The sequence below is a fragment of the Ranitomeya imitator genome, chromosome 7 (genome assembly GCF_032444005.1).
Source record: "Ranitomeya imitator isolate aRanImi1 chromosome 7, aRanImi1.pri, whole genome shotgun sequence".
NCBI lineage: Eukaryota > Metazoa > Chordata > Amphibia > Anura > Dendrobatidae > Ranitomeya > Ranitomeya imitator.
In genome coordinates, this window is record NC_091288.1 from 142,551,966 (window position 1) to 142,566,791 (window position 14,826).

The following is a 14,826-nucleotide window of genomic DNA, read 5'->3' on the forward strand; positions in this document are numbered from 1 at the left end:
TCTGGTGCCATTTTTACCTTATTTCCCAGTGTGAAAATATAAAACTTGGGGCTAGCACACAATCTTGGTGGTAAAAATGTAAATTATTTTTTCTTCACTGTCCAATGGTATAAAAGTCTGTGACACACCTGTCAATATAATCACTGCACCCCAAGATGAATTCATTGAGCGGTTTAATTTGTAAAATGCGCTTCTTCCCTTCTGAGCTTTGCACTGTGCCTCAAAAGTAGTTTTCAACCACATATGGGCTATCGGTGAACTCAGGAGAAATTGCACACCAAACTTTGGGGTCCATTTTCTCCCTTTGCCCATGTGAAAATAGAAAATTGGTAGCGAAAAGATTTTTGTGGGAAAAATATGATTTTTTTTTTAATTATTTTCACAGTTTAACGTTATAAACTTTATAAATGGTGCAATTTGTGTGGGTTTTCACTGTTTAGACACATCAGGGGCTCTCCAAATGCGACATGACATCTAATTATTGCATCAAATTTTGCATTCAAAAAGTCAAATTGCGCTCCTTCCCTTCCAAGCTTTGCCGTATGCTCAAACAGTAGTATTCACCCACATATGGGGTATCAGAGTACTCAGGAGAAATTGCACAACAAATTGTATGTTGCAATTTCTCCTGTTACCCTTATGAAAAATGCAAAATATGGAGCTAAAAAAGATTTATTTGGGAAAAATGTGATTTTTTTTTTATTTCCATGGCTCTACATTATAAACTGTGAAGCATCTAGGGGTTGAAGGTGCTCAATACACATCTAGATAAGGTCCCAAAGGGGTCTGGTTTGCAAAATGTTGTCAATTGTGGGGGTTTCCACTGTTTAGGCACATCAGGACCTCTCCAAACGCAACAGGGCATCCGCCAATTATTCCAGCATATTTTACCTTCAAAAAGTCAAATGGCGCTCCTTTCCTTCCGAGCCCTGCTGTGTGCCCGAACAGTAAATCCCCCCCACATATGGGGAAATCAGCATGCTCAGGAGAAATTACACAACAAAGGTGTGGTCCACTTTCTCCTGTTACCCTTGCGAAAGTAAAAAAAAAAAAAAATAGGTCTAAAGCAAAATTTTTGTGAAACAAAAGTAAATGTTTGTTTTTTTTCTTCCACATTCCAAAAATTCCTGTGAAGCACCTGCAGGGTTAATAAACTCCTTGAATGTGGGTTTGAGTACCTTGAGGGGTGCAGTTTTTAGAATGGTGTCATTTTGGGGTATTTTCTGTCATGTACACCCCTCAAAGTCACTTCAAATGTGCGATGGTCCCATAAAAAATGGTTTTGCAAATTTTGTTGTAAAAATGAGAAATCGCTGGTCAACTTTTATCCCTTATAACTTCCTAAGAAGTTAGGTTTCCAAAATTGTTCTGATGTAAAGTAGACATGTGGGAAATGTTATTTATTAATTATTTTGTGCGATATGACTCTCTGATTTAAGGGCATAAAAATTAAAAGGTTGAAAATTGCCAAATTTCTGCCAAATTTTCATTTTTTTTTTCACAAATAAACTCAAGTCATATCAAAGAAATTTTACATCTATCATAAAGTACAGTATGTCATTTGTTTTTTTTAAGTTGCCTAATAATTCTGCACAGTAATAGTTACCTGCACAAACAGATATCCTCCTAAGATAGACAAATCTTAAAAAAAAAAACACTCCAACTTCCAAAAATATTAAGCTTTGATATTTTTGAGTCTTTTGGGTTGATTGAGAACATAGTTGTTGTTCAATAATAAAAATAATCCTCTAAAATACAACTTGCCTCTCCCAGCGGCCTTAATAAATCTAGAAATCCAATAGATATTGGCAATATTACAGGAAAATAAGGCCCCCAGGGCTGAGACCTGCACTTTTAGTGTACTCGTGGAAAGGCCTAATTCCAAACCCTTCTGAAGAAATTCTAAGATCTGTCGCATCGGTACCCCGTCTTCAACACTAAACTCAGAAGAGGCTAGGAATCACCTCCAGGTTCTAATATAGATCTTTGCTGTGATTTGTTTTCTACTCTTCAGAAGGGTTTCCACTAAATTCGGGGAGAAGCCTCTATTTGTCCACAATTACCTTTCAGACTCCACGCCGTTAAATGAAGTCCCGTCACTTGTGGATGGTTGATCGGCCCCTGGCAGAGCAGATCCGGAAGGTCTGGAAGTACCCAGGGATCGCATGCCTACATAGTCCTGAGCCATACGAGCCAGGTCCTCTTGGGCCAAAATGGGGCAATTAGTATGACCCCTGCCCAGTCTTCCCTGATTTTTCTCACCACTAGAGGTAACAGGGCTAATGGTGGGAATGCGTAAGCCAGGAAGAAGTCCAATTTTGTTAGGAATGCTTCCACTACCAGATGATTCTCCCTGGGATTCAGGGAACAGAATCTCCTGTTGGCAAAGAGGTTTACCTCCAGTTGACCCCATTTGCGGACAGTTTGATTGAAGATGTCCCTGTTCAAAGACCACTCTCCCTGTCTTAGGGAATTGTGGCTTAGAAAGTCTGCTCTTATGTTTTCCTTTCCACTGATATGAAGCGCTGTCAAAGATTGAAAATGTTTTTCGGCTGTTTGAAATAGGCGATCTGCTACTTGCATCAGAGCCTCGGAACGTGTTCCACCTTGGTGGTTGACATCGGCTACCGCCACTTGGTTGTCCGAAAGAATCTTGACATGGTGACCCTGTAGATATATGAGGAGCTTTTTAACTGATCATTTCTATTGCCAACAACTCCCTCTGGTTGGACGAGGATCCCACCCGGGAGTCCCATTGTCCTTGGACCACGAAGTCACCCATATGGCCCCCCCATCCCGAGGAGCTTGCATCCGTGGTTATTACACGGGTTTTGTGGGTTACCCAGGGAACTCCTGAAGATAATTTGTTCTTGTCCAGCCACCACCTAAGAGACGTGATGGTTAACGGGCTCAATGATATTTGGCTCTGCTGGAACCCCCCAAAGGCTCCATTATTAACTAAGACATCCTTCTGTAGTGGTCTAGTGTGAAACTGAGCCCACCTGATGGCTGCGATACATAACGTCAGGGACCCTAACAGGGACATGGCCTGCCTGAGGGTCATTTAACATGTCTGGCGGTAGACGACATTGTTGGGTTTCAGAATCTAACAGTAGGCCTAGAAAATTCTGGACTTTTAAAGGCTGCAATCGGGATTCCTCATAATTTATTATACAGCCTAAATGCTCTAGCCTGGGCCTAGTTTTTTCTGTTTGTGACAGGCAATGATCTACTGAATTACCTCAGGAAATCATCTAAGTAAGGGACAATAAGAATATTTGACTCCCGCAGATGAGCCATGACTTCGGCAACTAATTTTGTGAATACCCGAGGGGCAGCCGATAAACCGAAGGGAAGCGCCGTGAACTGAAAATGGCGGACTAACCCCCTCATGGACACCGCCTCCCTTAGGAATTGCTGGAAATCTGTATGGATAGGCACTTGATAGTACGCGTCTCTCAAATCCATGACCGCCATGAAACAATTTTCAAACAACATCTTTATTGATGAACTAACTGATTCCATCTTAAAGGTTCAATTGATTAGAAACTCATTTAGGGAACGAAGATTAATAATGGTTCTAAATGATCTATCAGGTTTCTGAATGAGGAACAGAGGAGAGTAGAATCCTGTACCACTCTCAGATTCCGGAACCTCCACCAGGGCGCTTTAAAGGCATAAATTCAAAACCTCTGTTTCCAATGCCGTCTGTTCAAGAGGGGAAGAGCGCAAAGGAGTTAATTTAAAGCTATTCCTCGGAATAAAACTGAACTCAAGCTTGAGTCCATTAGCTATTATGTTTTGCACCCAGTTACTATTTGTGATCTCTAACCATGCTAGAAGGGATGCCGACAATCTTCCCCCCACGGGAATTGCCAGTCATTTGTCGGGCTTCTTACACTTTCTTGAAGAGCGACTGAACATAAAGCCCGTACCTCTCCTTTGTTTATCTTCCCATCTGAAATGGTCTCTAGCGGGTGATGATGTGCATCTTCTTCCCTGACCAAACCTCCTTCTATTGAAAGGACGTCGGCAGGACGTACACGATAAATTTGGAAACTTTTTCTTATCATCCCCTGCCCCAGCAACTCATCCAGGGTTGGATCAATAGATACTCCCCTTTGCACGGGATAGTACAGAGCTCTGATCTTGTTTGGATGTCCCCTGGCCAGCATTTAAGCAACAAGGCTCTGCGGGCCGCGTTGAAAAGTCCTGCTTCTCTGGCCGCCATTCTAACAGAGTCAATTGAGGCATCCAATAGGAAAGTTGCAGCTTCTTGAATCACTGGCAGGCCACCTAGAATTGTATCTCTAGTAGCCCCTTCTTTTAGCTGAGACTCTAATTGGTCCAGCCAGACCATCATGGATGTGGCCGTACAAGTTGCTGCTACCAATGGTCTTAGGGAACCGGCCATCTCCCAGGTTCCCTTAAGGAAGGCCTCTGCCTTTCTGTCTAGGGGATCTTTAAGGGTCCCCATGTCTTCAAAAGTTAGTGAGGCCCTTTTTGATGCTTTGGCTACTGCTACATCTAATTTAGGGCTTTGTCCCAGGTATTGACTGCCGGATCCTTGAAAGGATATCTACGCTTAAGAGCCAGTGGTAAAGAGCCCCTCTTCTTTGGCTCTTTCCATTCCCAGCAAATTAGCTCCTGGATCTTTTCATTTAAAGGGAAAGACCTTCGCTTCCTCTGTTCCAGCCCACTAAACATGACATCCAGCATGGATAGCTGCATTTTGGGTTCCGCTATGCCCATCGTACCCCTGACCGTTTTTACCAGTTTATCTACTCAGTCTAGGGGCAAGCAAAACGAGCAGAGTCTTTGTATCTTGAGACAGGGACTTCAGAGATTCCCTTACTTCTGCCCTGACTATATCTTTCGGGCTTGCAGTAATATTAGGAGATTCTTCTGCTCCCTGGGGGAGGATAGTAAAAGCAACATAGTCTATCTAGATGTAATGCCACTCCACCCCTTCCCCTTCCTGAGACCTCACCGTCTGCTAGATACAAGGGGTACATAATTTTTTCAGGCATGAACCTGGTAAGGGGACAACACACAGGGCGCATTCCTTGTGTCTAGCCTTACCCGTGCACTTCTTCCCCTAGATAAAAAAAATATAAGGATGAACCGTATCACTGAGTGAACATTCACGTAGATCACTTACCATTGCCTGCAGCAAATAGGTACTGGAATATGAGGGGGGGTTTCAGAGTCTATGCTCCTGACCCCTGTCTGGAAGAGCTCTTACGACAGGACTGGTCACTCCGTCTGTCATCTTGTTCCTTAGGCTTCCGCACATCTTCCAGCAGCTGAGGCTGCTGCTCTTGATCACTCTCCATTGTGCACAGAAAATGAGACCAGAAGCATGGGTCCTTCCCTGGAGCCTGGTTACATCCCCTCCTCTGGTCAGAAGATCAGCCTCGCCCCTCCCCCACTTGGCTCTCCGCCGCTACAGGTGCACCGACCGGCCAGAGGGACGCGTGCAAGTGTCCGGCGTCCTATTTCGGCGGGCGCCGCCATCTTGGATTTACTGCGCATGCGCAGCAACCCCAGTGACACAGAAGTGCATGCTGGCTCCGACTTCACCGCGGCCCATCTATGCTTTGCGTCCAGAGCAGCGCGGGATGCCCGGCCTGCCAGTGGCGCCCCGGACATCACCCACCATCACGCCCCGGCTACGCACACATCACCTCTGGCACCAGTGCACCGCCGGAGCAGAAGAACCAGGGGGAATACTTACCCAGCGCTGGCTTCTATGGAGACGGACATCCTCCGGACTCCGCTCCCTGCTGCGAACGCCACCGCCATGCAGCCCAGCCAGGACCACCGTGGCGTCTCCAGGAACTCTGCACTGGCCGAGGTAGGAGACCCCCCCTACCTGAACCGGCCGGCTGGCCTGGGATCCATGAGACTCTTCATCTGTAGGATTTCGTCCCATCAGGAACAGGAAACCAACAGATACGTGGGAGAGGTGCCGCCCTTTTGTATCTATAGGTTTCCTGTTCCTGAAGGGTGGATCCCCTCTCTCATGGTGCTGTCATGGGAGTCCGAATAAACTATGCTTTATCATCAAACCACCTAACAAAAAGTGCAATAATATGCGATTAAAAAGACGAATGTAAATAAAAATAGTACCTCTGAAAAGACATCTTGTCCCGCAAAAAACAAGCCACCATACAGCTCCATCAGTAGAAAAATAACAATGTTATAGCTCTCAGAAAGAAGCAATGCAAAAATAATTATTTTTTTCTATAAAATACGGTAGTTTTTATTGTGTAAAAGTGCCAAAACATAAAAACAATTTTATATAATTTGGTATCGCTGTAATTGTAGGGCCCTGAAGAATAAAGCTGCCTTATCAATTTTACCACACACAGAATGGCATAAAGAAAAAAAAACAATTCCAGAATTGCTGTTTTTTGTTCATTCTGCCTCCCAAAATTTTTTCTAGAAAGCAATCAAAGTATCATGCGCCCGAAAATGGTGTCAATAAAAACGTCAACTCATCCTACAAAAAGATGTCACGTGACTCTGTCTGCCAAAATATGGAAAAATGATAGCTGCCTAAATATGGGGTTACCAATACTAGTTTTTGCAATAAAAAGCATATTTTAATGTGTGGTAGCTGCCAAACAAAAATCTGATATTAATCTGGTATCAATGTAATTGCACCGACCTGAAGAATAAAGTAATCTAATCACTTATAGCACACAAGGAATGGCGTAAAAATTTGTAAAAGCAATTCTTCACCTGATGTTGATTTGTTCATTCTGCCTCCCAAAGATTGCACTAAGGTAGTGATGAGCGAGTGTACTCGTTGCTCGGGTGACCTCCGAGTATTTGTTAGTGTTTGGAGAGTAAGTTTTCATCACGGCAGCTGAATGATTTACAGCTATTAGCCAGGCTGAGTACATGTGGGGGTTGCCTGGTTGCTAGGTAATCCCCACATGTAATCAAGCTGGCTAATAGCTGTAAATCATGCTGCTGAGGCGATGAAAACTTAATCTCTGAGCAGTCATAAATATTCAGATCACCCGAGCGTGCTCGGGAAAACCCGAGCAACGAGTACACTCGCTCATCACTACACTAAGGCTCAGCTCACATTCATCCTGTGCTCTGTGCTGAGCGCTTACACCTGGGTTTTCTTGTAAATCTCTGAAATACATGATTCAGACAGAACCCCAGTTGGAAGATTCCATATAATGAGGCAGATGGAGGCACTGTGGACTCTGTAGGACCTGTCATCCGGCAATGTCTGTCTTTTTAGGCATGCATAAAAGCATGGTCAACCTATTTTTCTGCACTTCTGAATAGAAGGAACAGAGTCGAGAGTAACTCCGCTGCCACATTATAGTGAATGGATCCATCGGTGGTTTCATCTGTCACGTCACTCTGAGATTTAGAATCAAACGCCAAAATAAGTGTTCAGTGCAGAACCCCGGATGAATGCTATCCTAAATGTTATGTAAACTGTTCCAATAAAAGCTTCAACTCAATTGAAATTGCTTCTCCCCCCCCCCCCCCCCCACAAAAAAAAAATAAATTCAGCAATCTCTGCACTCCCAGATCCAAATGCTACACTCAAGAGACCCCATTTTGGAAATTATACCCCTTTGGGAATTTATCTACAGGTGTAGTAACTATTTTGACCCCATGGGTGTTTTTCAGGAACGAGCAGCAGTGGATGTTGCTGAATGAAAATTGTAAACTGTCTTTGTAGTGACCAGTACGTTGTAGTGACTAGCTCATGCTTCTGGACACAGATCCCATTGATTCTGAGATTGTTTTTTCATGGCAATTTGTATTTCATGATAATGGTAGAATTTCTTTGCTATGACTTAATTTGTATACCCTTAAATCTGAGAATCATGTGTGAGGGGTTGACTTACTCTGCTGCTTCACAAAGGTAGACACAGGAACCGTCCAAGTAGATATTTACCTGCTGCTTTATTTTAGACAGTATAAACCTTCGCAGTGTTCATGAAAACAAACAAAGCCTTTATGACAAAAAAAGGTAAAACAAAACAAACAAAGTTCAAAGGAGTCCTTTCTCTGCAGGTTACAACCTGCAGACACCACACACTGTCCTCAGCTCCTATTTGGAGCTACATGGGAGTGCTTCCTCTCCCACGACACACCCAGACTGAACCACAGGTCCAGGTATATATCACATGTACTGGTCACATGATCATGACCACACCGCAGGTTCTCGTACAGCTGCAGGGAAAGGGGTTCGGTGAGCACCCTCCTACCCGCACTGCGGGTGCTTGCATAAAACCGGCCCATTAAACTCTGTACCAGCCTCTCAGCACCTAATGTGCTGGAAACACAAAAACAATCCGGTTTCACATCACTTACCGTTGCATGCTCAAAACAAAGCCACTGACTGTCACACAAAATAGTTAATAAATGGCATTTTCCTGAGTAAGCTGATACCCAATATGTGGCAACCATGAATACTTACAATTTGTTTTCACATAGCATTGGCAGCTATAAGATATATTGTATGTATTGTACATCTACAGGTTTAGATCTAAGCACAAAAGACAAATTTATTGCAGAAATGTTAGCACCTGATATTTCCAGCATGTGCATACATTTTTGCAGACATTATTCAAATGAATATGAAAGTGTCAGACATTTCTCCATAAAATCTGTCATATGTAAATATATCTAAACTAGATGGCAGCCCGATTCTAAAGAATCGGGAGTCTAGAATCCATATATACTTTATTTATTCAAATGTAAGAATAATACAATTAATAAATAATAGTAAGAAAGAACAAAAATAATAGGCAGTATATGGAGAAAACACCAAACAAAAGTTCAAAATTGGTGTGAAAATGTCACTGAACCACTTCACAACTAAATATATATAGTTTTGGCAAATGGTATTATCATTTTTTTGACGAAATTCGGCAGGAGCTTGAAGAGCAACGTCACTGGGCCCGCCTCCACGCAGTAGAAACTTGCTGTGAGGTAAAAATTCAAAAATCACACCAAAATGGCGGGCGGAGTGTGTCACAGTACGGCACGTTTCTGATTGGTCGCTCGCAGCAGGCGGCAACCAATCAGACACTGGACACTGTTGACGTCACTTATCTCCGGACATTAGCTCCGGACATTAGCTCCGGACATTAGCTCCGGACAAAGCCACGGACGTTGGCACAAATTGCAGGAAGTAGTATTCTAGGCAATTATATATTAGATATTCTCTTTGATGGGGTTCTGACAGAGCTGTCAAATCCTTGTCTGTCATTGGGTGAGACCGCCAAGTGGTTTCCTGAGCCCAGAATGAGCAGAGATTAAATTACTAAAATACTAATTATGCTGAATCTTCACAACCCGGTATATCAATTGTGTCTGCTACGCAATGTATCAAAGATTTATTCCAGGCTTAAAAGAAAACAAACAAAAAAAACTTAAGGAACGTGACTGCTAAGGTCAGACATTTAATAATGTAGAGTAGTTCAATTACTGAAGTAATAATGCATTTCTGAGTGTTTCCTTTTATTCTAAATGATTTACTGCATTTGTATTTTTTAATAGCACTTTTGATATTCTTTTTCATTAATAATATTCATCAGGTATACAAAAAGGAACATTGCTTGCTAATGCAGCTGACATTGCAGCTTCGGCTCAGCATTCTGTTGCACATCACTTGGTGAAGCGTACCCAACGAGCTATTTTGTTCTGCAAGCAAGAAAGACTTTTACCATCTTCAAAAGCTTCATTGGTGAGAATTCTCTTTATTTTGGGGTATACCAAACAAAATGGTGATGCTAAAGGTTTATATCTACCATGGACACTTATAGGATGTAATTCATGTCTAAAACAGTTTTATTACATAACTGATGTAAACTGAATCATTGAGTATTATGTGACCCATCTATGTTCCACTAAGTGTCCGATTTTAGAATGGAAAAAAGGGCACACTTTGCAGGACATTTTTGTCTATTGTAAAAGCAAACTCCTAATAGAACCCTGACAGACTCCATAGGAATCTATGGGATGTCTGTACTCTATTTGCATAACTTATGCTACAGATTTATTTTGGACATAAATTCCTAAACATTACATTACATTTTATTGCTGAATTGTTTATTGTGCATCTTGGACCATTAGAACTGTCATCTGTGGGCGATAATATATGTTATGATGCTGTTTGTTTAGATGTCTATGATGAGCAGGACAGCCACCAACTTTAGTGTCCAAAAGATTCTAAACTCCATCAAAATCTTTCTTTAATCCTAATATTTATATCAGCAACACACAATTTCTAATACTACAATGGCACCATTTAGACTACTTTCACATCTCCGTTGTTTTGTATCCGTCACAATGTGTCGTTTTGGGAAGAAAACGCATCCAGCAAATTTGCTCGCAGGATGCGTTTTTTTCCCCATACACTTGTATTGCCGACAGATCGCGACGTATGGCCACACGTTGCGTCCGTTGTCCACTGGTTGCGTCGGATTTTGGTGGCCCGTCGTCAGGAAAAACGTTCAAGGGAACGTTTTTCTGTGCGTTGCATCCTGTATTTCCATCTGCGCATGCCCGGCAGGAAATCTCACTCTCTGTCTCTTTCCTGCCAGGGACTGCAGACGGAAATGTGAAAGCACACACTTCCGTCGGTACGTCACGCCGACGCTTAGTGACGGGCGACTACCGACGGAAATGTGAAAGTAGCCTTAAGGGTTGAGAAATATTAGGCAGAAACATTTAGTTTTTGAGGTTGAATAGGTAAAAGCAGGAAACGTGTACAATCTTAACTTTGACAAGATCTAAATTGAAATAGCTAAATGCCTGGAGATGGGAAAAGTCCCAGGATGCACTGGTTAGTACCCACCAAGGAAGGACGGGTGAACCAGTAACTATATCATAGACATCCAAGGCTGATTGATGCACTTGGAGAATGATGACTAGCTAGTGTGGTACAATTAGCTGAAAATGGAAAATGTTATTTCTGCATTTGATAGAAAGTTTTCAGAAGTCGGAGTACATAGCAGGTAGCTCTGTGTGAACTCCTGCCCATCACCAAAAGGACTTGCAGTATGTAAGCATCATAAGGCACCATTGGCCTATAAAGCAATGGTGGGATTCAGAATCAATGGGATCCGTTCAATCATTCCAGAGTTATTACCACATAAAGTGACACTGATCAGAATTGAAAAATTTGGCATTGTTAGGAAGGAAGTTTAAAACAGACTTTGGGTAAAAGGGGTTAATATAACGCTTCCCTGTAAGCATATTTTCCTCAGTAAGCATTCCCTAGACATGGGAAATTTCCCAACCTAGGGGTGCTAAGGTTAGGTTTGTGTGGACACCGTAGAAGATCCAAAGTCCGACCAACTGGTCTTTCAAATTTTTGCCTCGTTTGTATGATAGGAGACATGATTTCCTCTATGTAGCAAGAACCAGTGTCTTTTCAAGATCCTTCCTTTCCACTCATTAGTGCGACAATAAATGGAGACAAAAGGGATCCTTTTGTTCACCTCTTTAACCCCTTTACCACCTTGGATGTATAGGTACGTCCAAGGTGGGATCCCCCAGTTTGTTGCTGGCTCCGGCACTGAGCCTGCAACTTTACCAGCACATATCAGCTGATTTGGACAGCTGACATGTGCCCCTAACAGCCACGGGTAAAATTGTGATCCACCCGCAGCTGTTAACATGTTAAATGCCGCTTTCCATCTCTGACAGCGGCATTTAACGTGATCGTGCTGGAAGTGCGTCACTAATCTCTCCCATTGGTGCCTGTGTCACATGACCGCGGGTCGCCAAAGGGTTGGCATGACAACCCGGGTTCTGCAGCAGACTCCTGTGGTTATTGCTGGATTGCTATGAGCGCTGCCCAGCTGTCGGCGCTCATAGCAAGTGAGCATTTCTGATGCATAGAGCAGCTTCTACTCTCCCATGGAGACTATTGAAGCATGTCAAAAGTAAAAAAAAAGTTTTTAAAAATACAAAAAATATAAAAAAAAAAAAATAAGTTTAAATCACCCCATTCAAAATAAAATTAAAAATAAAGAAAAAATATACATATATGGTATTGCAGCGTTCAGAATCACCCGATCTATCAATATATAAAAATAATTAATCAGATCGGTAAACGACGTAACAAGAAAAATAGTCAAAATGCCAGAACTACTTTTTTTGGTCACCGCAACATTGCATTAAAATGTAATAACGGGTCATCAAAACATTGAGTCTGCACCAAAATGGTATCAATAAAAACATCAGCTCGGGTGCAAAAATTTATCCCTCACCCAGCCCCAGATCAAGAAAAATGGAGACGCTTCGGGTCTCGGAAAATGGCGACTTTTTTTTTTTTAGAAACTTTGGAATTTTTTTTTTACCACTTAAATAAAAAAGAACCTATACATGTTTAGTATGTACAAACTCGTAATGACCTGGATAATCAGAATGGCAGGTCAGTTTTAGCATTTAGGGAACATTATTAAAAAAAGCAAATAAAAAAAACAATTGTGGAATTGCTCTTTTTTTTCCAATTTCATCGCACTTTGAATTTTTTTCCTGTTTTCCAGTACACGATATGGCAAAACCAATGGTGTTGTTAAAAAAGTACAATTTGTCCCTCAAAAAACAAGCACTCACATGGCCATATTGAAAGAAAAATAAAAAAGTTATGTCTCTGGAAAGGGGAGCCAAAAACAGAAAAACAAGGAGTTAACATGTACTTCCATAAGGAGATCTTCTCGTTTCAGTTCCAGTGCCCTTATTTTGTGATCAGATATCTTAGAAGCAGGATAGCCCCTATAAACAAATTTTTGACACACCATCCAATCTTTTTCCACCTTCAAATCACATGAGGCTATCCTTTTAACACTACTTGATTCCATTAAGTGATTCAGCCATTCTACTTGGGTAATTACCATTAAAATGTAGACAACTATTTCAGTCTGTATGATTCACAAAAAGATCAGTGCTTAAAGTACCATCATCTTTATAGACCAGAGTGTCCAGAAATTATAATTCCATCGTAGAGTTTGGCAGGGTAAACTGTAGCTCTGAAAATACATGATTAATTTCATCCTGAAAGGCAAGTAATTAATTTGTACCTTCAAGAAAAGATGTCGTCAATATAGCGCCACCAGCTCAGAACATAACGCCAAAGAAGGAACTGTACACATACCTGTCCTCGAATACCAGCATGTAGATGTTAGCATAAGTGTGGGCCACATTGGACCCAATGGCAGAACCCCGATGCTGCAGGAGGTAATCATCACTGAAGAGAAAATATTTCCTCCTCAATATAAACTCAAGCAAGTCAGGTATACTCAGTAGCCATGTCCGACCTGGAGAGTACTTATTTACAGAGAAACTACATCAAATGAAGCCAAAATGGTGTATTTAGTCATGTGAACATCCCTAATTTTATCCAAACAATCACCAGTACCTCTAATATGTGAACGGGCTTTTGTGGCAAAGTTACTGTTATGATAGTGTAGAATCTCACTCTGAAAATCTACAGCTGACCCTGCCGGTTCCCGTACACACTAGAGATCCTCACCGTGCAGTCCCTAGTGGTTCCTGGTCAAGCAGAGAGAGCGCTAACCACAGACTAGATGATGGTAACTCTGACCTATGCTGCCTGAAATGCCGTTGAATGTTTCATGTTCCTCCTAAAGAACCAAAGGGTTGGCAGGGAGCAAATTGTCTACAGAAGAGAAAGTGTACTGAAATAGAGATACCAGAGTGAGTAAAACAAACCATGAAATAAAAAAATAAAAGATTAAGTACGTACTGTTAAGGCCCCTTCACATTAAGCGACGCTGCAGCGATACCGACAACGATCCGGATCGCTGCAGCGTCGCTGTTTGGTCGCTGGAGAGCTGTCACACAGACCGCTCTCCAGCGACCAACGATGCCGGTAACCAGGGTAAACATCGGGTAACTAAGCGCAGGGCCGCGCTTAGTAACCCGATGTTTACCCTGGATACCATGCTTAAAGTTAAAAAAAACAAACACTAGATACTTACCTACCGCTGTCTGTCCTCCAGCGCTGCGCTCTGCATCTCTGCTCTCCTCCTGTACTGGCTGTGAGCCGGAAAGCAGAGCGGTGACGTCACCGCTCTGCTTTCCGGCTCACAGACAGTACAGGAGGAGAGCAGAGCACAGCGCTGGAGGACAGACAGCGGTAGGTAAGTATCTAGTGTTTGTTTTTTTTTACTTTTAGCATGGTAACCAGGGTAAACATCGGGTTACTAAGCGCGGCCCTGCGCTTAGTTACCCGATGTTTACCCTGGTTACCAGTGAAGACATCGCTGGATCGGTGTCACACACGCCGATCCAGCGATGTCTCCAGGGAGTCCAGCGACGAAATAAAGTTCTGGACTTTATTCAGCGACCAACGATCTCCCAGCAGGGGCCTGATCGTTGGTCGCTGTCACACAGAACGATTTCATTAACGATATCGTTGCTACGTCACAAATAGCAACGATATCGTTAACAATATCGTTATGTGTGAAGGTACCTTTAGAGAATATGCCGCTTACTTCCTTAGAAGAAATAGAAGATAGGTGCAGGGTAAAGAACAAAAACAGCGGAGAGATAAACCGCAGCTGATCTTTCACTGACTGGCTTAAACTACAGTAGTACCGCTGTACAGCCAAATAATCACCAGCAGAAAATAGGGCAGACAAAAGGTGATGTAAGGATAAGAAAAACTAAACACGCAAAGAATAGGTGTATCTGTTGTGGCTCGGTGGACGCAGGAGCCGACCACAAAGCACAGGCTCAAGGGTTTGAATCCAGGTGCATGACAGTTATGTTGAAGACAGTCCAGAAAAATACACAAGTGGTCAA

The 14,826-nt window shown here is 42.5% G+C and overlaps 1 protein-coding gene and 1 long non-coding RNA gene across 4 annotated transcripts in view; one reads left to right on the plus strand and one right to left on the minus strand.

Annotated features, from left to right (window-relative positions):
- OSGEPL1 (O-sialoglycoprotein endopeptidase like 1) overlaps positions 1-14,826 on the plus strand; it is a 116,986-nt gene that overhangs the window by 58,013 nt on the left and 44,147 nt on the right. For all 3 annotated transcript variants that reach the window (XM_069733868.1, XM_069733866.1, XM_069733867.1), the window contains exon 5: positions 9,585-9,733. In XM_069733868.1, the coding sequence (XP_069589969.1) occupies positions 9,585-9,733 (149 nt within the window). The remainder of the gene's footprint in view (positions 1-9,584; positions 9,734-14,826) is intronic.
- LOC138644935 (uncharacterized) overlaps positions 1-14,826 on the minus strand; it is an 89,593-nt gene that overhangs the window by 35,252 nt on the left and 39,515 nt on the right. The window lies entirely within an intron of this gene.